The sequence below is a fragment of the Brachyistius frenatus genome, unplaced genomic scaffold (genome assembly GCF_029030835.1).
Source record: "Brachyistius frenatus isolate BFR_SWC_R1_liver_20210118 unplaced genomic scaffold, ASM2903083v1 Contig_173, whole genome shotgun sequence".
NCBI classification, from domain to species: domain Eukaryota; kingdom Metazoa; phylum Chordata; class Actinopteri; family Embiotocidae; genus Brachyistius; species Brachyistius frenatus.
The window spans coordinates 748,233-771,868 of record NW_027210772.1 but is presented as its reverse complement, the minus strand read 5'-3'; the positions used below and the strand labels follow the sequence as shown (position 1 = coordinate 771,868).

At 42.1% G+C, this 23,636-nt stretch overlaps 1 protein-coding gene across 1 annotated transcript; it reads right to left on the bottom strand.

The window, feature by feature from the left end:
• Positions 1-2,966: 2,966 nt before the first annotated feature.
• LOC138632084 (regulator of G-protein signaling 8-like) lies at positions 2,967-23,068 on the bottom strand. The gene is made up of 5 exons (XM_069717364.1): positions 22,813-23,068; positions 10,288-10,398; positions 9,002-9,063; positions 4,566-4,732; positions 2,967-3,576 (listed from the first exon to the last, which is right to left on the bottom strand). Exons 2-5 carry the CDS (start codon positions 10,386-10,388, stop codon positions 3,382-3,384), a joined length of 525 nt encoding a protein of 174 aa, XP_069573465.1. The 5' UTR covers positions 10,389-10,398; positions 22,813-23,068; the 3' UTR covers positions 2,967-3,381.
• Between the last annotated feature and the right edge of the window lie 568 nt (positions 23,069-23,636).

The following is a 23,636-nucleotide window of genomic DNA, read 5'->3' as shown; positions in this document are numbered from 1 at the left end:
CAGGAGGAGTAATCAACTGTTCCTCTCATCCTCCCCGTGATCCATAGTCATGGCAGCGCTGCACCGTGGATATCGTGTTAACTATTGATTAAAGAGACCAGAGAAATACAGAGCGATGGAGAGAGAGAGAGAAACATAGAAGAGGGAAAGGAACGGAGGGTTCGAATTACACAGACTGAGAAATAGTGATGATTATTGTAGTATTTATATTAGTCGCCTGGAATTAAAAACCTCAAATATTTTTACTTCGAGGTTTTTTTTTCAACTGGTCAAGATGAAAAAGAAGAAGAAGAAAAAAAAAGAAGCTTTCTTGCTGATAAATTCCTGTAGAGAAACACACTCATTCTCTGGCACCGTTTCTAAAAGCAAATGAGTGTGTTTGCCTTCTAGCTGAATTATCCCCATTATGTGAAAGACAGCAAAAGTCACTCCAAAAAAAAAGAAGGCAGCTAACTCACTCTCTGATGTCCAATCACATTACTGTCGTTGACACTCTCAGATCAAATGGAACCGGTGGCGTTTGCTTCTGTTGCCTAGAATCACTTCCACGGCGAGATGAGTGCTCGGCTCGTGTTTTGCGGTCAACTGGCCCAGATAGTGCCGTGTGCGTTGTTTCTACCGAGCTGCCCCACATTCACCCTCGCTCTTCATTCCCCCGAGTGACGAACACATCGACGACAACAGGAAAGTTAATGGAGGCGTAATGACACGGTGGGCAAACTGCATCCCCGACCGGTGGCCCAAATACGAGGAACGAGTGCTGTTTTCTGTTTCTTTTTTTTTTCATTTTGAGTGGTGCCGCGGAGTAGAAATGGTGGCATGTATGTTTGATGACTTACTCCAAAAGTAAAGCAGAAAGGCGGAGAATACGACTCCCAGTCATAAATTTACCAGGTGTGACTCTTGAGTCTGAGCGTCTGACTTTATGTCACAAAATCTAAAGTTTGAGCATTTCAAGCAAACTTCTCTTCCATTTGCAAAGCAGTTTGTCGAGGCAGTTGTTTCTATTATTATTTAATTTCCTACATGCGATCTCTTGAGAGGTGTATTTTTGAAGCCCAGCGATGAATCACCCAGATTTAAAACTGGTTTCTCTTTTATTGGAGACTTTTTTTTGTTGTTGTTGTTGTCATTTGGTTTCATCACCGTTACCAAATGGCAGCGGTTGAAACCAGGTCAATCCGTCTGTCTGATCGGGATTGAATGCATTTTCATAGCGCTTTATGCCCTTGTTTTGGTAATATGAGAGTGAAGTCAGACAGTCGCACAAAATATAGATGCATATATATATATATTTTTTTATTCACAAATCTCGGGGAGGGGGTTTACATTCATATGGAAACACAGTAACATACCGTACATGGTAATAGGTCTTTTTTCAGCCAATTTGTGGTTGCATCGCCAACAGGTTTGGTACAACATGCACTAAAGGAAACATCTGTCACACCTTAAATGCTCAGGAAAGATTCAGAGCAGGATCTTTTTTGAATCTGCTCATTTCAAAAGGAGTGCAAACGCTGAGGGAGCACAGTGTCGTGTTACTGACGTATTCTAGATTAGGTTGTTTTTAAGCAGTCGTTTTTCATCACATACTGTACAAGTCAAAGAATATGACATCATGCTGACAATAATTTAGGAAATGTGTACAACACATGTTTAAACTCTGATTCTATGTGTGGGGTGGGGTTGGGGTGACTCTTTCAACACACTGCAAACAGGACTAGGGGACCAGTGTGTCATACTCTGTTTAATGAAGCGCTGGCTGCTGATTGAATTGCATGTTTTAGCAAATTAGTTTTGGAATCCACTGCCATTGCTATTTTTAAATAGCATTTTTAATTTGTCAGTGCGTCCAAACTTTGCAAATGCAAATTATGACTTTTTTTTTTTTCTTTTTAAAGCCAACGTTGATCGGTAGTCCAAAAAAAAACCCCAATATATTTGGCTTGATTTAAGCCTAATCAATAGATATGTATAATACTGTAAATTTCGACAGTATCTTGGTCATTCATGATTGGTCCAACTCTTTACAACAAGTTGGGGTGATGTGAATCTTTGACTGAACTGAAAGCAAAAATGAACCCTGCTTTATACTCCACATTTAATATCACATAGAAAACCTCCAAGAGTTTACAATAAACAGGATTATGCAACATCGATATCCAAGTGCAATTCAATATTTTTTTTTTGGCACAGTTTCAGATATTAAGTGGTCACTCACTTCGTTGTGAACGCACGAGCTACCACAACAGGCCGAGTAAACCTGCATACGACTAGTTCACGAAGTAAGACAAGTAGCGGCAGGGCTGGGCGATGACGCAATGACGATAATTATCACAATATAGGATGAGATGTGACAAAATGATTCAGTTGCAAGGCATTTAGTATTCCCAGTCAAGTACTGGACATGTCTGAAAAGGACAGAAAGTAAAAGCATCAATCTCCTTCCATTGTAACTGTACATACACAGTGTAGTGCAGAGCAAATTATTCTTTCAAGTCACCAGTTTTATGTTTGCAATTTTATGGTCGAATCCAAGTCCACAAAGATGGAGGTTCGGGGTGGATGGAAGGGTCAAGAAAACATTCATCTTAACATGGGAGACCACTGTTTGTTTCACAACATTTATTATAGCAACCAAGCCCTGATCTTTCCCTCATACCTCACCAACCAGGTGGAAAGATATCGGTGTTATTTCTCCTGCCGCCAGTAGGGGCTCCTATGGATCGTATTTGGAAGGCAGGGAGAAACGACTCTGATGATAATTCAGATTGTAGGACTTGTTGGCTGTAATAAATGCAGAGGAGATAGTTTACCAAAGGCAGCTAATTATGGTCACAATAAATGTTGAAAATGACCAAAAATGGGTCACAAAGACCATCTTGATTTTGGTATCCAATTGTGGTCATTGAGCTACAATCAGTTTTGTATAACAATATTTGATGTATCTTGGAATATGTTATTAATTGTTTTTTTTGTTACACTTACTAGCCAAGGAGTTTTGGTGTTTACAGTCAGCTGGTCCTCACTTTAATGACATGGCGATGACTGATATCAGAGTTAACAGAAAATGGCATGTATTGTGATAAATATCATTTTCGCGTAATATCGTCATTTTATATTTTCGCCCAGCACTACGCACGAGGTAAAACAATTAGCTTCTCCTCATCCAGTATCTTCTCTGTACAGTGCAGTCCACAGAGACACGTATCATCTAGAGGGTTAGCATGCATGGAGCTGGTGCGGACGAAGGAAACAGTCAAAGCAGGTCGCCCCGCAACTTGCAGATTCACAGTATTGAGGAGATGATGTCGAAGGGTTTTCATGGAGCGGTCTACAGTGTCGGTCCACTTTCATGTCCACTGCGGTCGTTGGGTCGGGTCAAACGGACCTCCGCTGGCCTTGCGCGTGTGCCCTGTTGACCATATCCTGGTACATCTTGGACCTGAGAAACCGCGGGTACGAGTCTTTCTCCATGAGGCTGTGGACTTTCGCTTGGATCTCGTTGAGGCTGGTCGGGGAGGGATCCGCCAGGCTCTGCTTGGTCTTCTCCCGGGTGCGGTAGTCAATGTTGACCTGGCGGGATGAGGACAGCGAAGAAGACGTCACATGTCAACATAATTCCCGTGTTATTATTATTATTCAGATATAAATTACGGGTCAGTTTTGAACAACCCTCCTCTCCAAAAAAAGCTTCTGCAAGTTGGTAAAAAAATAAATATTTTCCCTTCCTGCCTTTCCGTTGTTTAATACTGCATAATTTTCGACAAGATGAAAAGCACCATAGCAGAGTTGACATTTGATAGAAGTTACAGTCAAACTGAGTGAAGATGAAGAGAACAAAATTGAAAATCTATTTGAAAGTTTGATGGAAGTTTGAACAGGGGTAGAGGTAGTTAGAGGTTGGTGGAGTTATAGAAATACATAATTTTCAAGTTTTTTTTCCCTGTCCAGGATCTCTAAAGGCCATTTGAATTAAGACTCGTCTGTGAGGAACGAAAGCTGGAATTAGTGGTGTTGTTTTAAGGGCGAGGTCACGATGGGTCAACTTAGATACTGGCAACCTCTGTTGGTTGTTTCTAGCCGTGATGTAGGAAGCACTTTTAACATCATACAAGTATTTTTTGGGGCAATTTTGCCTTCATCAGATAGGAGACGGGACACATGTGGAAAGAGAGCAGAGGAATAACATGCAGCAAGAAGGTCCAGCCAGCCGGAAGTCCAAAGAGGGACTCGGCCGCTGAGGGCTTTTTGCGGCCAAAGACCTCGACCACACAACTCAAGAGTACATTGATGTAACAAACCTTAACCGTGGGGGGAAATGCTCATGAGAATTATTCTACTGAGTCCATATCAATGTTTTGAAGAGGAGATAGTGGATTTTAATACTTCTTTCCATTGTGGGTATATCTGAAATGTAGTCCTAACCTTGTTTTGGTGTTTCGTCTCTATCAAAATACAGCTTTTACCTTTGAGCATGAAATTCATTCATGTTTTTAAGCCTTTCCATGGCCTCCAAGTCATCTACGGAAGAATTCATTCACCCCAGTTGCACCCGAACCCACCTCTCTCGGCGCCTTAACGTCAATGAACTCCTTAAAGATCTTGTTCGCTTTCGACACAAGCTTGGCCGAGCCCTTGATTTTTTTGTACTCCTCGCAGGCCATCCAAAACTCGATGTTTTCGTCGCTGAACTCTGACTTGAGAAATGTCCGGAAGGCAGCCAGCCCATCTGTAAAGAACCAATAAATCAGGAAGTAAAACGGAGGAGTTGTAACCAAACAAAAACACTTAAAGGCTTCAGCCCAGCTCCCATTTCAGTACGGCAGCAGAGGAACTCCCTCTTCTAGAGATGTTTTTTTTTCCCTCCCTCATTTTGATGGAGTAGCTCGATCATGTGATTATTATACCCTTCCTGCTGTGTTGATATATTCCCAGTATGTGCACACTCTTGTGCAAGAGAGCGGGAAATGCTCTCAGGATTAGAACGCAAACAAAACCAGAGCAAAAACATACTCCCACGGCGAGATCTCTCCTCCGTCTTCCAGCAGTCGAGATAAGTGATCAATTAACCTGCTGCCGGCTGATGTTAACAGAGGAAGGGCATGTTTTTGTTTCGGGCCCCGTGTCACGGTGACATGTTATTTCCACCTCTTTCCTTTTTTTTGCCGTTTACCTCGTGAAGCTGGGCAGAGCAGAAAAGGCTGGTCCATTGCTCACACAGAAACATACACTCCCATGATTGTAGCGCAACGACATGCAAGGTTACACGGACACGAGGCAAAACAAGACACACACACACACACAAACACTGGTCTGCTGTTTGAACGAGTCCTCAAATAACTTGTAGCACACGTGAAAAGCAAACATGACAGGGTTTTACAGTGTCTGCAATGTTGTGTCTGTATTAGTTGACGTTTAAAGGGGGAAAAAAAAGAGAAATAAAAAGAGCTTGCATTTAAAGTGGAATCAGGATTTGTGCAGGACTGAAAAACAATTATAATTTACAGGTGTCATTTCTAATCTAAACAGTCTGCTTTTATGGTATCTGTTCCAATCACTGAGATAATTGCTGCCTTCAAATCGTAGACGGCATATAAAAGAGGACGTAGCTTCAAGGTCTGAGAAATGAGGCCAATGCGAAAGCGCCTTAAGCTGCAATACCACCGAGTGCCACTAGAGGTCGGCTCCAAAAAGCGTCCGGCTCCATAGACTCCCATTCAACTAGTCTCATCAAATTCTCAGTCAATAAAGTGTCTGTGTTGTTAGCTAAAGTCGCTCCTCCTTATTCGTTTTCTGCTAGTTTATCTGAAAATAATCCCGTCATTAATTAGAAAATAAGCTTAAAAAAGATGTGTTTTTGGGGGCGTGTCTGTTTGATTCAAGTGGTGAGGTCCTAAAAACACATGCTGGCTGTCCACAGCGACCAGAAGCTGCAGAGGCAAACAATTTAGCATGCTAACAGGAGGGTAACATAAAGCAGAAAATGCAAAAGGCACAAAAGAAAAAAAAATGAGGCCGTTGGGAAGATCGACATTTTCCTCAGACGTAAATTATTATATACGTTATGAAAACAAACTCTATGACTGAAATTGCAATATATGAAGCGTAACGTTCAACGCAAAAATGTCCTCGGCCTTATAGAAAATGTAGAGTTCCGACATCGTGAATGCCACAAGAGGGCGCCGTTCACACAGACTGCTCTCGTTTACACGGTAAACACGAGTCCATTTCTGTGCAGCATTTCTCGCAAACAATGTGTTATTTTAGCCCCGCTCTCCCGTTTATTCTGTCGTTTGCAGCTGTGTTTCTTCTTCCAGGTGTTTTGATAGCGTTCTTGTTAAAGTGCGCGTATTTCCGAGAAGAGAGACATCATTTTTCCAGCTGAAGCGTCTCGTGGTGGATTTTCTTGGAAACAGTTGTTGTCTCCGTGTGTCCTCGAGGGTCTGGCGAGTGTGGCGAGAGCACTTCTTACTCAGAATACATCTGCAGAGCCCATTTTGTAAATATCTCGCATCCGTTAGTGCTTCGTTCGGTTTGTTGGTACGTTACAACCACGGAGTGCTGATTATCAGAAGCTACAAACAAAATGGTGACCGATCAGTAGAAAAAACAACAACAACAACAACATTGCGCTGGAGCTCTCAAAAACTTCATGGGGCTTGAGAGGACTTTTTAACAAAACCAGGACAAAGGTAGTTTTAATTCCCAGCAAACAGCCGAAAGGAAATTGGGGATTCGGCTTGTCAGCTTCGCTCCAAAGCTGTGGAACAAACTACCTGTTAGATATCAGGGAAGCGAGCTCAGTTAACACTTTTAAAAGAAAGCTCAAAACATATCTCTTTATATCAGCCTTTAACGACCTACTCTTGAAGCTCTCTTGCACTTTGAACTGCCGCGCCTTAAAAATGCATTTTTGCTTATTTTATATTTCAACTCTAGTGGTTTAATTTTATGCATTTTATCGGTTCTCAAGAATTTCATTTCTTTTCTGCATTTTTTAAATGTTCCTTTATATGTTTTTATGTGAAACACTGCTGTGAAGCAGTTTGAGCTGCATTTCTTGTATGAAAGGTGCCGTACTAGTAAAGTATATTATTATTATTATTATTAATTGCTGTGCAGTTGGAAAGGAGAAGGGCTAAGGGTCTTTCAGCTTGAGGGTTGGTTGTGGAGGTTGGACTAGGGGGCACGGTGGAAGAGCTAATCGACAGCAGGGGGTGACGACTCGGTAGGGCATTAAAAAAATGGCAGAGGGTGAAGTACAGGTGAAGAATCCAGAGCGGGTCATTCTGCAGGAAAACTCAAAAGCGAGTGCAGCGAGCAAACCTCTGAAGCACCTTGATGACCCGAGAGGAGGCCGCCCAGAGACTGCTGCTTAAATACATCACGGCAATTAAGAGCAGCTGGATGTAATCAATGCAGGGCAGCTGGGGACAAAGCATTCGCTGCAGCCCTCCGTGACCACGTGGCGCTTCGGGAGCAGCCGGGAAATCTATTTGTTCTTGAGGTGCTGACATTTTTAATGTAGAGACAAACTCAAATTCAATTCAATATGCTAAAAGAAAAAAAAAAAAATCAGCTTCAAGGAGTGTTGTCGTACTAACGAGGCATGTAATAGCTCACAGAGTGCTCCCCCCCCCTCTCCTCCACCCACACCCCCCAGCCAGGTGTAGTACACCTCCATCAAATTAAGTCTGGTGTCAATGCAATATCCTCCCAAGGGAACATCCAGTACTGTGTCCCTGTTGCTTTGCCATTACTTATGTAATGTAAATGTGTGTGAGTGTGTGTTTGTGTAGGACATGTTTTCGTAGACCTCTTTAATGTTTGGTCAATTCAAACAGGAAGCGCCGGTGTGTCACGCTCCCTCTCCATCTAGGGAGAGGTTTTGCTCTGTGACAAAACTTCCCCGAGGAACATTATAACCCTTAATGTTTGTGTGTCAGACCACCGTGTTGCATCATAACCTCGATTTGAGCAAAAACACAGCGTTCACGTGAGTGCGGCTTTCTTTCGTTTGAGGCTGGTTGTCTCTCGGTCATTCGTCAGCACAGAGTGATTAAATCGGAAATCAAGAAATGTGTCAAAGTTGGTTTTGCAAGCTAAAAAAGGAAGCTTCAGAATGCAACCCCGTTATAATTGATTTAGTTTTTTTAATCATATTTTCCAAGCATATTGGAAACAGACTGGAATATTATTAAAACCTTCAAAGACCAGACACAATTCAAATCGCAAAAGATTTGGAATTAGACATTTTACTGACTAATTAAAGTCTCTTTGACCTAAAATAAACCATATAAACAGGATTTCTTGCATAAAATGGGACCAAAACAGAATTCACACCGAAAGTACTTGCCTTATTGTTTTAAACAAGAAAAGCATTTTTTTCATGCACTAATTATCTACTGGTTCCAGCTTGTGTAATTTGACATTTTACAGACCGAATAATTTTGTCAATTATTTGGCAGATTAACTGATGATAAATTAAAATGATAGCTAGCTGCAGTCACAGATAAACTTGTTTCTTTTTGGGAACAGAGATATTTGTATAGTGAGAGTGGGAAAGACCAAGTTGCATGCTCATCAAAATATTTGAGTGGTCAAAAGTCTTCAGTAAAAGTAGCTTAGTTTGAACGCGCTGTGATTTTAGCTCTTATTTTTCAACAGACTCGGATCAGTTTAGTCTCAGTTAACCACCGTGTCTTCGGTCAATCAGCGAGAAAATGTAGTTTGTCTGTCTGGATCTGTTTGAAACTTTACTTCTATTCATCAGATATGCAGGAGCAACCTGACCTGCGGAGTACTCCAGGGAAGTTACCTCGGTCCCATTACTTTTTAGTCTGTGCATGCTGCTCCTCAGGCAACATAACATTGAATAAACAAAAAAAAAGGGACAATTTCACTGCTAAATTAGAGGTGGCCTTGATTTTCTTGATGATTGCTGCTTCGTACCGTCGGGACTGTTCTCCCCCTTAAAAAACTGAAAATGTTCACTTACATTTGTGAGAGAGAAGATGATCAAACGATTCAGACCATCGAACAACCTCATCCGTTGACAGTCTGATGGAGAGAGAAAAAGCCAGAGGGGAAGTGCCTGAGAAGAGCTGCTAACCAACCGCTGTGCTTCCATGCATTTTTAACACAAGATGGTATTGTATGTATTATTGAAGGGCTGCCGGATTTAATGTCTGATTTATTTTGCTTCTCTTCCTCTCCAGCGCTGTAAAGTACTTAAAATATCCGGTTACATTTACAGAACGATGACAGGAGGAAAGGAGAGGAGAGGAGATGAAGACAGGAATAGCAACGGCTGACCTTTGTTAGCATTTTAATGCTATTCATGAAGCGGTGAAAACATGGTGAGATAACACTATCTCAGGGGTTAAAGAGATGCATTAACATTATTTTAGTCCTCCACCTCGGGAGACGGTATGCAGCTCGTTAAGACTATTTGTGAAACACATTAGCGTGAATATGAAAGCTAAATAACAATATATGTTAAACATTTGAAACATCTGCCACGAGTTTGCCCAAAGAAGTTTGTGACATGATGAGCGTTAGCGCCCCCTACTGGGTTACTTTGCATAGAGATGGTTGCACTGATTCAGAAATAAAAAAAATATGTTTTTAGCTTTACGAAGCTATTTTCGACCAAATTATTTGAATAACTTACTTGGAAATTAAGGCATTAAAAAAAAGCGTCACGACTCAGCCCAGTGTCACAGCAGAGCGTGTAATACACACGCCTGTCCACTAAAGGACAAGGTGCGATAGCTAGTTGTGACAGTGACGTGTACGTAAATATGGGCACGTCACATCCAGAAGGATTCAAACTTATTTTTTTGTTTTTGTTCCTAACCTTAACCAAGTTGAGTTTAGTTTTCCAAAAAAACAGACATGTCTGCTGCAGCCTGGTCTAGGAGTGAGAATAACACGTTTTTGCTTTAGTGGACAAGCGTGTCTATTACACGCTTTGCCGTGATACCGGGTTGAACGACTGGTTTTTATTTGTGAGAAGTGTTTGTGACGTTACGACAGGATGTTTAGCAGCTTAGGCTTGCACCGCTGTTTGTAAAATGTCAAGGCAGCCTCTCAACAAGGGTAAATACAACTCCTTATTTCTTAAAGAAGGCAACTTTTCCTTCAAAAGTTTGACACATTTTTTGAATTAATTTCATAACATGGTTTCCAGACAGTGATTTCACACAACAGAAGGGTGAGTTTTCAAGTGTAGTTCCACAGGAACAAAGCAGGATGGTGCAGGGTTTCTGTTGGCAGACTTACTTCAGACACCTGGCCGTGGTCTCGTGGGCGGGAGGCAGGAACTCGGAGAAGTCATTGCAGGAGTCGGATTTGTTGGACAGGCAGCCTAGTCTGGTCTTCATGGTGCAGATCCTGCTGACGAAGCACACAAATGCTTTATGCTCTAAAACTTTTTGTGCGTATAAATCAAACATTACGACAAAGAAATGATACCTTCGATGCACACGGAGACAAAAATAGTTACTATTATCCATCCCGCTTCTAAGAGTCACGGTTGTGCTCGGTTAAAAGAAATAATAAAAAAAAACAACCTGCTCAAAAAATATTGAAATAAAAAGTTCAACCCGGACTGTTTTAGCAGAACTGGGACCATCAGCAACAAACCTGTTTGCAACGTGCATTGCTGCATTGAAATAGCATTTGTTGGTGCATTCAATGACTTTGAAGTTCATGCAAAACTTAAAATGCATTTCAACTGCGAGCTCAGCACTGTGAAGAAGACTGCCGGCATATTTTTTTTATTTTGTTTTGCTGTTGTTAAGATGTCCGGTTGTATGTTTTGGCTTCGAGCGGTCGGGCTGCTCCTTTCGATGTTTAGACTATGAATACGTTCCTAAATGTTGAGCCCTGCTGAATAAACTGATCGCAAAGAAACAAGATGCGGAGAGATAAGAGCAGCTGTGACTGGACTGAATGTGGACGACAGGTGCATCTACATTATGCAAAAGAGCTGAGTCAGCACGGCACAGCACCCCGCTTCATTCAAAACGCCGCGTCTTTTTTTTTTTTTTTTCGACCGTATCGTGCGGAGTTTAAGAAACGCTCCCCGCAAAACGTCGCGTGATCGCATCCGAGTTTTATGAGGAAAATAAAAACAAACGTCTCCTCGAATCTTTACCAGCATCATCCGACTTCCCGGAAACAGCTTGAACGATGGAGCGGAATTAAAAAGAAATCTATTCATCTGTTTATTTATTTGTTCATAACGTAGTCTGTGTTACGTTGATGCCCCGTAATTGTGACAGGAACATAAAGAGCCTCTGTGCTGCTGCTTCTCCAGAACGAAATGAAATAAACCATATCCCCGTTTGTCATCACGGTCTGTCCCGTCTCATTTGTACACTGCTGCTGTCACATCCTATCTGTCACCGCGCCGCCTCTGGGACACACGGCTCGCGCCAGATGGGGCACGGCTATAAAGACGCTCCATCAAAGGCCAAACATTTCTTTAAAAGTAGGTCTGTTCTGCAGAAAGAAACAAAAGAATGGAAGCAATTGAATTAAATAGACAAACAGTCTTAAAAGAATTCAGGCGTTTTAAGTAAAAAAAAAAAAAAAAAAAAGGCCTTTCACGATTCCTTTTTTGTTTTAAGCATCATTTGACATTTTGGGAGGCGTCATGGCAAAAGCGAGTTAGCTTAGCTTAGCACAGAGACTGGAAACAGATAGCTTGGTTTTGTACAAAGAGGGGGGAAAAAAATATCTGCGACCAACATAACTTAAATAACCACCTCTGATCTGTTTCACCCAAATTAACAAATTAGTTAAGAGATTATTCATCGTTTGCTGCCTGATTTTTGTGCAAAGCTAAACAAACTCGCAGGTTTCTGTATCTTCATGTTCATCATTTCGACGTTACAGGTATCAATTCTCTCATCTAATCTCCGATGACACAAAACAGACCCAAAGATTAAAAAAAAAAATTAAATAAAATGACATCTTACTTTGTGGCAATGCTACATTTTTCTTGACAAAACAAAACAAAAAAAAACACTTCCCAAGATCTCTATAATCCAGTTTGACTGAATATGAATCTTTGAATGTGAGTTAACAGGAGTATTGAGTTTGTGTGGTTCGGAGTATAAAGTGGTTGTGTGTGTGTCAGTAGGCCACTCAAACATCACAAGAGCCTTTGAGTCACTACAACACAGCAGATGATGATCAGAAGCGTGCAAACGTATTACAGAAACGTTCACAGGACTGCTGACGGCCCGTTGGACGGCCCGTTGGACGGCCCGTTGGACGGCCCGTTGGACGGCCCGTTGGACGGCCCGTTGGACGGCCCGTTGGACGGCCCGACGGCCCGTTGGACGGCCCGTTGGACGGCGTGTGACTTCTTGGGGTAACTCATCAATGGAAAACAAAACACCCCAAAAAAGCCACTATTTTTTTCCCTGTTCTGTATTTCCTTTCTCTCTCTGTTCGTTGGAGATTGTTTTGATGCTCGGACCTTGAATTGGGAACATTGTGTGAAATGTGCTTTTCATTAGCCCGCCAAAAAGCCATTTGCTGGAATTAATAAGGCTTCATCCACCATGTGAATACCAAGGCTCTTTTAAAATGTCACTTTGTGTCCTCCATCTACTTCTGACTTCGCGTTTCGAGGTAATACATATTAGCATGTGCTTTTTTTTGTTTGTTTGTTTTTCGCCCTGGACTAATGTATCAGCTTTCTGTTAATGAAAATTGTTTGGCAGTCGGCTTTGCCGTCAAGTATGACGGATAAATCAGCGAAGTAAATGTGTTTTCAGAGGGAGAGAACATGAGTCTATCAACCAAAACTGTCACATCCTCGCCTTGAGAAATATTTGTTTGGGTTTCAGTGAAGAGTTAATAGTTTGCATGTCTCTTTAAAAAGCTTTTTTTAAAAAAAATGTATTTATATATTTTTCCTCCTCCTCCTCCACCAGGAATAAACCTCAAAAGGGCCGCCTGTGCAGCTCGTTTCAGATGATGTAGATGTGTGACGCAGCCTGCCCCAGAAACACCCATGTTATGTATCAGATGTTATATATATATATATATATATATATATAAGCAGATGCAGTGGACCATGAGGGTAGTTTCATCTGTGTGAGTCATAATCTTGAGGTGCAGTTCATTTGTTAATGAAAAGTTATTTTCTGAAAGCCCTGCAGGCCGGGATATTTTAAGAGCCGACTGTGTGTATGCACATCCAGTTCATTGAAGTTCACGGGTGAGGGATGAAGAGTGTTGTTAGGATGACTTTCTGACAGCAGTAACACCAACAACACAAAGCACTTACTCTCTTGCTTCACTCTGGACACGATATGTTTTTTTTTAAATTTTTTAGTCTCCTTTATAGTCGGACTCCTAAAACGAACAGAGGTCAAGGAATCGTGTTTTTTTTGGGGGACATTTCAGCAGTCTTGATTCCACATGTTGTAGATAATCTACAAATATAAATATCATTCGAACTTTAAAAACAAAAAACAAAAAAAACAAATTTATTTATTGGCAGTTCTGGAGCCTTTTTTTGATCGTATCATAAAATCTTCCCCAACAGATGACGCGAAGTCTTTAGAGGAAAGAATTTTGATGACAAATGAGCGCCTCCATCTCAAGACTGAACAGAAGCTTCAGAAATGGATCTTTAGTCAAACAGGACTGATCCTCTGAGGACCATGAATATCTGTACATCACATAGTCTATTAAAAACATTTTAATAGACTATTTTCTGGTCTGGACTGAAGTGATTTGGTACCCAGACCAAATTTTCAGCATCACAAAATAGATTTTTTTCCCTCGTTTCCTCGATTGTTGAGATCAACTTCCGCTTCTTTTAAATCGAAGCGTGATGCATTTCTGTTTGCTACTGACTTTTATTAAATTAAATGTGGGACTTTATTTGTATCTTGCAATGCACTATAGCTCATTTTCAATTCTCTGTTTGATCTATTTTCTTTTATTTCTTCGATATCTTCATGTATATTAGCGTCTTCTGTAAAGCACATGGAATATCCTTGATGCTAGAAATTGTGCGCAAATAAAGACTGAGCTCGACTTGCATGACATTTTGCTCTTTGAACTGCTCGTCCTGCAAAACATAGCCATCCTGCAGACATCCGTCCATTCATGAGTGACGACACGTTAAAAAAAAACCTCAATGTTATTTCGTGCAGATTGCTAAATGCATCAATAGTCTGCAACTTCATGTAAACACATCTGCTCGTGGATTCATATTTGGCACGAACACGGGGACGGCTACGATATTCTGGCACTTGGACAGCAGCTTTAACGCATCGGCACTTGAAATGGAAACTAGCCATCAGCTTTTTTTACGCGCGGCAGCGTGTGTCGTTTTTCAGCAGGCGAAGGCCACGAAGTGAAGTTGATGAGACGAGAAGTGGACGTATTGATGAGCCCGCCGCGCGCCAAACTGTCAATAACACGATAACGGGTTCTCTCCCTCCCGCTATTATGCCCCCCTCCCCCTCACCCCCCGACCCCTTGCCTCTCGCCTCCTCGGCTTTGACAAGTCCGCTTCCACCCCGCCCCCCACGCCCCCCCCCCCCCACGCCTCTCGTGCGCTACCTACTTCGTCTGCAGTATGCTGCAGACACGTGCCGCCGCTGAGCTATTTATAAAAATCCCTGACAAATCCATGTAGTCAGGAGGAAGCAGTGCATGTTCTATTCAGCCATGCAGCAAGGCCGGCTCCTGGAGGAAAGAGGCTAAAAACAGCAACGGCGCTCTTAAAGTCTCAGATACACACACAGAGTACGCCTCGTGAATCTGAAAGTATACGAGCAACATCCGACCGAGACACCCCCCGCCCCCTCCACCCCACCCGCCCCCCTGTATCTGAGATGCCTGGTGGGGTTGGCGGATTAAGAAGTCAAAAATCTAGATCATGGAAGTTGCGTCTCTGTGTGTGTGCGGGTGTGAATATCTTCTTTGATGTTACCTAACTTGGTGCAATGCAGGTTTTTAAAGATGTCTCTCCGTGTCCTCATTTGTGGATGCTGACAAGAGACACCCTGCGGTTCTATACAGTAGATGTGTGTATTATTAGCTGCAGACGGGTTATGAAAGAAGTTCTGTATGATAATAAATGGGTTAGATTAAATTCAAATGAATTTACTCTGCAGAAGCTGCGGCTTAAAAATAGCATGTTACAGGTAAAAAAAAAAAAAAGACGTTTTCTCGGTGGACAGCAAATGACTGAATGATTGATACTGTACTGATGTGTACGCGGCATCACCCCGTATGCATGGATGCTCGGGTGCATGCATCCACGGTGACGTTGGCGTTAAAGGCAGACGAGCGCTTGTGAGTCACTTCCTGCAAAGATTATAAGAAGATGATCTTAAGTGCAGGCCGCGTCGAGAGTTAAAAATAGCAGCTCGTCAAGTTAAAGGTTTCCGACGTCATTGGCTGCGGCCAAAAATAACAGGTCGCATTCTGGCACCTACCAAATAGCGCATTTATTGTGTGCTCTATTGTGTTGCGCCAGTAAACAAAACAATGATTGTGCAGTGTACAGAACAGCTGGTACCGGTGGTTTTAGTACTGGTACAGCTCGTACTACCGCTAACGCCAACTCAACTAATTAAAAGAAACAAACTAATCAAATTAGTAAATATAGAAATAAAACAAATCTACGAGCAACCAAAACTAGTTTGTTGTAAATGGAAAAAAAAAACAGATACAGATCGTTCAACGATGATGATTTTTGTTAGTAAAATAGGTCATTGCGATTGTTTACAGGAAAACAATTTAGGAAACAGTGTTGCTTAGTGTAAATAAACCAAATTTGTTTTACCTCTCGCTAAGTATAGACTTGTTATACAGTAAATCTTGCGGTTTTATTTCATACTTTTGAGTTCGGACGGTCTTGTTTGCCGTTTTCACTTTAGACGCTTTTATTTTGAAAGGAGCTCACTTGGATCCAGTCGCGCAAAGCGGAGATGAAAACTTTATGAAACGGTAAAAGGAAGGAAGAAAGATAATTGTTTTAAGATGTTAGCACCCAAGAAGAGGTATGAGGTCAGTCGTAATAACACCGTTGCCCCGGCAACAGCAATGTGGACGGCGTCTAGAAGCCACGGACGCTGACGATTGCGCAAGCTAACAGGTGGGCAACATAAGAAGAAGCAATTGATATCTTTTGTTGTTTTGTGTGTTTGCGTCAGCTCTTAGACTAGTTTGGATTTTTAAATAAAAACTAAAACATCAGTTCAAGTGCCAATGAGTCCATCTTTCGGAGGGGTACGCCACACTACACTTATTATTTTTCTCGCTTTTGCTATTAATCTTCTCTGCAAATATGCACCCCTCCCCCATTTTTTTTCAAACTATTCCTTTAAGTTTAATGTCAAGGCATTTTACTTTTTCCTCTCTCTTAAATACGTCCACTCTGACATCTCAACATTCACAGGATCACTGGACCTTTTTCTCCCTGCAGCCCAGCGGAGCCACACAAGTAAACTGTCTTTCACACATCCATTAATTAATGAATCAATGAGCTTGTTAATTAACTCCCTCAGTCACTGGAGCCTCACTGCTGCTCCACTTCCACTTTTTCACACACACACACACACACACACTGAAACCGAGTGATTTGCTTGTCTTATCTGTGCAGAACCTCTCGGCTGTGTCGGGTGCTTTGCATCGATGACACTGTGCAGCCTTGTTGTGTAGACTTATTGTTCTTCAGGGAACAAAGGGTCAAAAATATTTAAACAAATGCGAGCGAAGGAATCATCCTGCATTTTTTTCTAAATCTAAAAAAAAAAAAAATCACACTACTTGCAGACAGAAGAACATATGTGGAAGGTGGTGGTGTTACGGTACATATAGATAAAAAGGATTAGTGTTTTATATTCACAAAAAGGTGATAGTAAAAGAGAGAAATTTTGCTCATTAAATGCCAACGATGATAACAGCTGAAGTCTCGGCAACAAAAGAAGCGAGCGACAGACGTGAATGTTCAAATCCCCCAAAGTACTGGAAACCCGTCAAGTTTAGGTGTGACTGCTGCCAAATGGTTCAAGAAGAAATGAAATTCATTGACTGGCTTTTACTTTTCATTCATTTTCAATCGTTTTGTGTGTGTGTGTGTGTGTGTGTGTGTGTGTTGCTGTTGTTGTTTTCAGGCTAATTAAAATGCACCGTGACTCAGATGTCAAGTTATCAAGGGGTGAGTGAACAGCAGATTAGTTCTGGCGTCGGTCCGCGGACGTCCTTTTCCTCTCCGCTGCCAAGCTGTCAGATTTGGGGACCTGACTCATAAGAGCACACAACTGCGGGCCTGGCACTTTTGTGTGTTTGCTTGTGTGTGTTGTGTGTGTGTGTGTGTGTGTGTGTGTGTGTGTGTGTGTGTGTGTCAGTGTGTCAGACCATATGACATGTTGCCACCTATAGCAGCAACAGAAGGAGAACTCGTAGCCTAGATCTTGTGTTTATTTTTGGTCCCTGGGAGATGTGTGAGCTCGGCGGGTCTCGGGCAGGTCTCAGGACAGGACGATCCTCGACACACACACACACACACACACACACACACACACACACACACACACACACACACACACACACACACACACACACACACACACACACACACACACTCTGCCCCTCAGATCCACTGCAGCTACAAACACTGGCCATGTTGTGTCTTATCTAATAAAAAGCCCCAAAAAGTGATCATGAAAGTTTGAGGAGCCTTTTTTTTAATTAATTTTTTTTACTTTTACTTATTATGAGATCATTTTTAATAGCGTTATCTGATTTACATGTTATTTTTGTTGCATTTTTCCATTGCCAGAGGACTTTGGTCACTGCTATTAACAGTAAACAAGAGTCCTGTTGTGTCAAGGGCATCTCAGAACAGGCTTCTGGGAATTCACAGTGTGGAAAAAAAAATGATGAGGAAAGACCAGAGGTCGCATAAAAACGATGCAATGAGACAAAGGCGCATTTGTAAACTTAAGTTTGGCAACTACCATCGGGTTGTAAATAGTTCAGATTCTTCTGATTTACATTGATTGATCTTTTTTTTAATTATCATTCATACAGAACCTTGTAAAGTCTATTTTGCTGACAGGGCTGTAAACTCAACCGTTGAATATCTTTTAGTGTTTTCTCGTAAAAACTGCAATACCAACACAAAAAGGTTTTTTTTTACCGTCGTGTGCAATAGTTGCTGCATGTCTGGCTGTTCGGACATTTTTCACAACCTTGCTGATCTGGTAAAAATCAGCAAAATGTGTCTTCTGTGCCAAATTACAACACTCGTTTTTTCATGGCGCTCAACATAGTAAAAGTACTTACAAAATAACTTTACAACATCGTCCAAAGGAAAGCAAACATTTAACAATTCCCACAAAGAATAACGACCTTTTAACAGGAAGAAACCTTCGACAGAATCTGGCTCAGAGGTGGGCGGAGCTTCTGGGAGAGCAGAGAGAGAAAAGAACAGCATAGTGATCCAAGACGACGAACTGTTACTGTTATCCGTCCTCTGTTGTCCCTCGAAATTACTTGATTAAAATGTATAGATTTTTTTTTTTAAAGTTAATTTCCAAAGCGATTGATTTTTCTATTTTGAAACTAAAAAAAAAAATATATATATATACACAAGTAACGAGCCCAGAGATCATTTCGAAAAGAGAGATTTAAAACTCTGTAGTGAATCATGTTCCCTTCGTATGAATCATCTTCCATCACTGTTCCTCGGTCCTCTGAAGCCTCTTGTGAGGACACCTGAGCTCATTTCTCACTTCAGGAGTCAACCTGGGATGAAATTGCCCGGGGCGGAGGGGGGGGGGGGGATTTACAGCACATAATGCCCTGATACTATTTTCATCTCCACTCTGCTCGTGAAAGGTACACTCACATACGCTTAGATTAATGTCGCTCCCCTGCCACGCCGACCCTCCTCTATCTGTACGTATCGCCGTAATCTGTGTCCAGTTCGCCGACTCCAGCAGATTATGATTTAATCTCCAAAAGAATACGAGGGCAGGCAGAACATTATCTGTCGCCGCGGCTCGTTTGGCCACCTGAAAGAGATTTTCCCGCTCTGTTCGTTTGGATTAACGTTACCGTCCTGCTTCGAGGTGCTCTGCGGTCGCCACTCTTTTGTGACAAAAACACCTTTGCAACTTTATTGTCTGCAATTAAAATATTTATCAAACCTCAAATAACGATATAAACAACACGGTTCATAATGCTTATTTTATTCATTAATATACTGTAATAAATTGGTTTCTGATCAGTGAACCCTGACTGAAAGACACCAGGATTAATTCATTTTAAACTGTTAGCCTGGTCTGGAGCAGTCGGCTGGTTGAACAGAATAAATCTCTATGGCAACGTACATGAATGACACTTCTTCCATGAAACCGAATTTAAGCCTTAATTCAGACGAGATAACTGGAAAATCCCAATGCAATCTCTAAACCTGGTCAGTTAAGAGCCAGTAAGTACTTGGGACTCATTATTTAAGTAATCCTTTATAGGTATCTATGAAAAAAGTGCATGTTTTTTTTTTTTTTTTTTTTTTTTTGCTAATTAAAATTAAATGATGTCTACTCATTAAGTATCATCACTAATATGCACAAATGTGATTAACTAAGCCAAACTACTGCACGACATCATGTTGTTTTTGCAAACTGCATTCATTTATTTCTGTTAGAGCGTCAGGAAAAATATTTAATACTTTATAATTTGTCTTCAGAACCGTGCAGCTCATTTATCTGGAGCCTGCTGCCACCGCAAAGTTATGTCAGTCGCAAATGCGTCTTAATGATGAGATAAAAAAATAAATCAATAGATAAAGCAGCTCTAATGACTGTTGGCCACCGGGGGGCGTATTATGGATTCATCTAATTTGGTAAGGTTTACTCGTCAGCGGCCGAATTTGACTGCAGGGTCAAAAAGAGTGATGATTCTCTGGAGCTTTGTCACTACAGACGAGGATTCGATCCGCTGTTTATGAAACAAAAATATTAGCTTTATCTTTCATGTCCCTTAAATAACCATAACAAGTCTGCACAGAAAGTGGTAAACCCGATCAGTTACACGGGCTCACAGTATGGCAAGACTTTAGAAACTCCTCTCGCAGTATCTTCTGAATAATCTGTTCCACATCTCTGCTTTCACTTCAGACACTTCTCAAGGGCGAAGCGCCTGCAGCCCTCGTCTCTCCGCTGCCACTCACCTCCGACGGGGGGGGGGCGAGCCCGGATTCCCAATCTTTGGCCGAGTACTTGACTCAAGAGTTATGTCAGATTATACTCAAGTAAATCTGCCTGTCACTGGCCGCTCTATTAAAAGCACGCGCGTGTTCGGGATGATAAGGGCATACTTGCACTCGCATTAGCTTCTGGAGCACTTTTTTTTTTTTTTTCTTTATGCTCGGTGATAAAATTAGAGCTTGTCACGTACTGTAGGCTGAATACGAACATGATGAGAAGTGACTGCGCTGAATGGGCTTTTGTATTGTCCTGTTTAGATTTCTTGTTTGGGGGATGTTAGTTTGAGGACGGTCAGAGTTCATTACCGGCAAATTATTATTTTGGGTTTTGACAAACTACGTGCAAGGGGTGAGAGGGGGGGGGGGGGGGGGCTGACGACGACGACCCTGGGAGTAATCTGTTGTTTCTGTGGCTGAATGACGTCAAAGTGGTTGCCGAGCTTTTTTGTAAACGAAATGAATATTTGCAGCGGATTAATGCAATGCAACCAGTCCCCCCCCCCCCACCCGCTCTCACCGTGTGGAACCAAAACCCTGTGAAGAAATGTGTACAGTACTTTTTTTCTTTTTCACTTGGGGCCTGTTGGCCGAGGTGCACCGAGCGTTTTTTTGTTGTTGTTTTGTTTTGTTCATCTTAGCTTTCAGTGCTTCAAAACTGTGTGCATGTCTCTTATCGCTCACCCCGCCTTTAGCCATTTATGTAATCAGTTCGTTCCGGGGATTTATTTGGAATTGCAGAAAGCGGCTTCACTCCGGGGCCCGTCAGTGTGTGTCTACTAAAAAGCATTTCTCGTCAGTGGGATTTAAAACTGTGTTGTCGTATAAATGTAACAACCGCACACGGGATCGTGTTGCTGAGCTTGGGAGGTGGCACTTGCTCGCTTTACCCGAACGCCCGCATGTGGTGACAATTGTGCGCTCTTGTGTTCGCCACATGCCTCGTTTTGTAAAGGCTCAAAAACCGATTTTTTTTTTTAATTTATTTTTTTATCGCTAACCTGTAGTGGCATTTCACCACAAAGATAGTTTTGGTTTTGTTACCTAGATTTTCGGATATCAACAACCATCCTCTACGTTTAAAAAAAAAACAAATGAACAGCAAACGTGTCTGTTCAGAATTTTGGATGATTTTCAAACCGGCATCACAACAGTTTTCTATCAAATGAAAGAATCCAATGACGACAGAACTGATAGCTTACTATGCAGATTACAAACATTTATATAAATATATAATGTATTCATGTGAAGGCAATAACAATTACTCTGGCCACTGGAAACGCAATGCAAACGATTATGTATTTTATTCCCCTCTTTCAAAGTTTCCCCCCCCCCTGAGTTAACAGCTGGGATGTAGGCTGACAAACACGAGGGAGGGAGCAGAGAGGAGGACACGCTACAAAAAAAAAGTCCCCAGCTGGAATCGAACCGGGAACATTGCGTAATGTTCCTTTTGACCACTTGTACACAGGGACACTCCTGGTTAACAACACAACTAGTTTACACACTGTAAAATGTGTCTGTGCAAAATATTCACATCACATTCACTGTCAGAGGCCAGCTTGCTTAGCTTAGCTTAGCTCAAAGACTGAAAGCAGAGGGAAACAGCTAGCCTAGCCCCATCCGAGGCTAAGCGCAAAGCTGACCTCCCTGGTTGTATAGTGGAGCATCATATTTATCAATGCATGCAGGTAAACAAGAAGTGGCATTGATCTCTTCAAGTGACACTTGTCTGAAAAAATGTCACACTATTCCTTCTGCACACGGTTGGAGAAAAACAACAACAACAACAAACAAACCCACAAAATTTCTCAACCACAACAAACAGGTGGTATAATAAAATTCATCCAATGATTTTTGTTTGAGGAATTTCCTTGATGATGATGATGATGATGATGATGATGGTGATAAATGAGAGAAGGAAAAAAAAAAGGTGTTTTGTTTTGAGTGAACTGACCCTTTAAGTATCACCGGTCAGCGGTGGACAAGGATAGGGCACGGAGGATTACGAAGGGGAGAGTAATCACACGTGTAATGGGAGGGTTTTGGATGCAGGTCTCACTGAGGGCAGCACTCATGTGGGCTTCAAAGCTCTCCACTCCGCCTCCGATAGCTCTGATGAGTGACATTTAGTGGGCTGAAAAAAAGCTGCCAGCATCAAGGGAAGTGAAGGGAAGGGGAAGGTGTGAACAGATTTCCAATAAGAGCTCGCAGGAAACGGCACTCAAAGCGTTGGTGAATAAGCAAAACACTGAGAGGGAAGAAAGGTGGACACGCAGTGGATGCAAACACCCACGAAATCAGCGAAGGATGGCAGGTAGGGAGTTTCGCTGCTCGTTTCCAACGTCAGCCGCAAAAGATGAGAAAATGACTCCATCAGCTCTTTGTTTTTCCCTCTCATTTAATCCTGCATTCAAAGCTACACATACTAATCAGGAGCTGGGAGGCATTAAAGAACAAACAAAGACCCGCATGATGCCGAGAGCTCAGTGTCCACAGCAGAATTACATAACACTCTGTCATCCAATAAATGAATATGGATCCTTTACCTTGAGTCCGGTGTGTGTGAGAGAGCAGCTGGACTCTTTCTCCCCTTCTGTTTTTTTTTGGTGGGGGTTTAACAAAAAAAAAAAAAAAAAAAATCACTGCCTATCCCCAACGTGCGTTTTTTTGTTTGGTTTTTTTTGGGTCTTTTTTTTGTGCAGAACGCAGCCTCCGTCTAACCCAATGCTGGTATGTATTTGTATGGAATTGCACAGCTCGAGACTGGAGATATCCAGTGTTTCTGATGCCAGCGAGTGGGAGCCACATGCGGCATGCTCATTGGTGTGAAATCATGGGAGGGGAAGGGGGTGGGGTGGGGTGGGGTGGGGGAGGCAGCCGAGATGGATAGAGGCAGTTGCGGTGGGGAGGGGGAAATGGAGAGAGGGAGAGAGGGGGGGAAAACAATGGAGAAGGGGGGGGGAAAGAGAGGTTTGTTTGCAGAGGGAAATCTCCAAGGACAACCCCCGAGCACATCTGTGAAGTGCAGAGAGGTGCCGTTCGGGGATGTCGTGTTTCTCTGAAGCGGCGGAAATGTGCGGTTGCAGGAGGGGAGCTGGATGGGGGGGGGGGGGGTTGAGGAGGAGGAGGAGGGGGGAGCTGTTGAAGGCTAAAGGTGTGACTTCTGGAGGAAAAAAAAAAAAAAAATCCAGCCTCAGATCCTCACCAAACCAAAGTGACCTCGATAACACATTTGCTTTTGATCGCCATTGCAAAGACTAGTTTATTAAATGACTGACATTAATTATGAACAGATTTGACCAATTTCTTTTCCAAAGGCAAAAAAAAAGCTCAGAGCTCAAGATGTTTTCTGATCCATTTAATTATCACG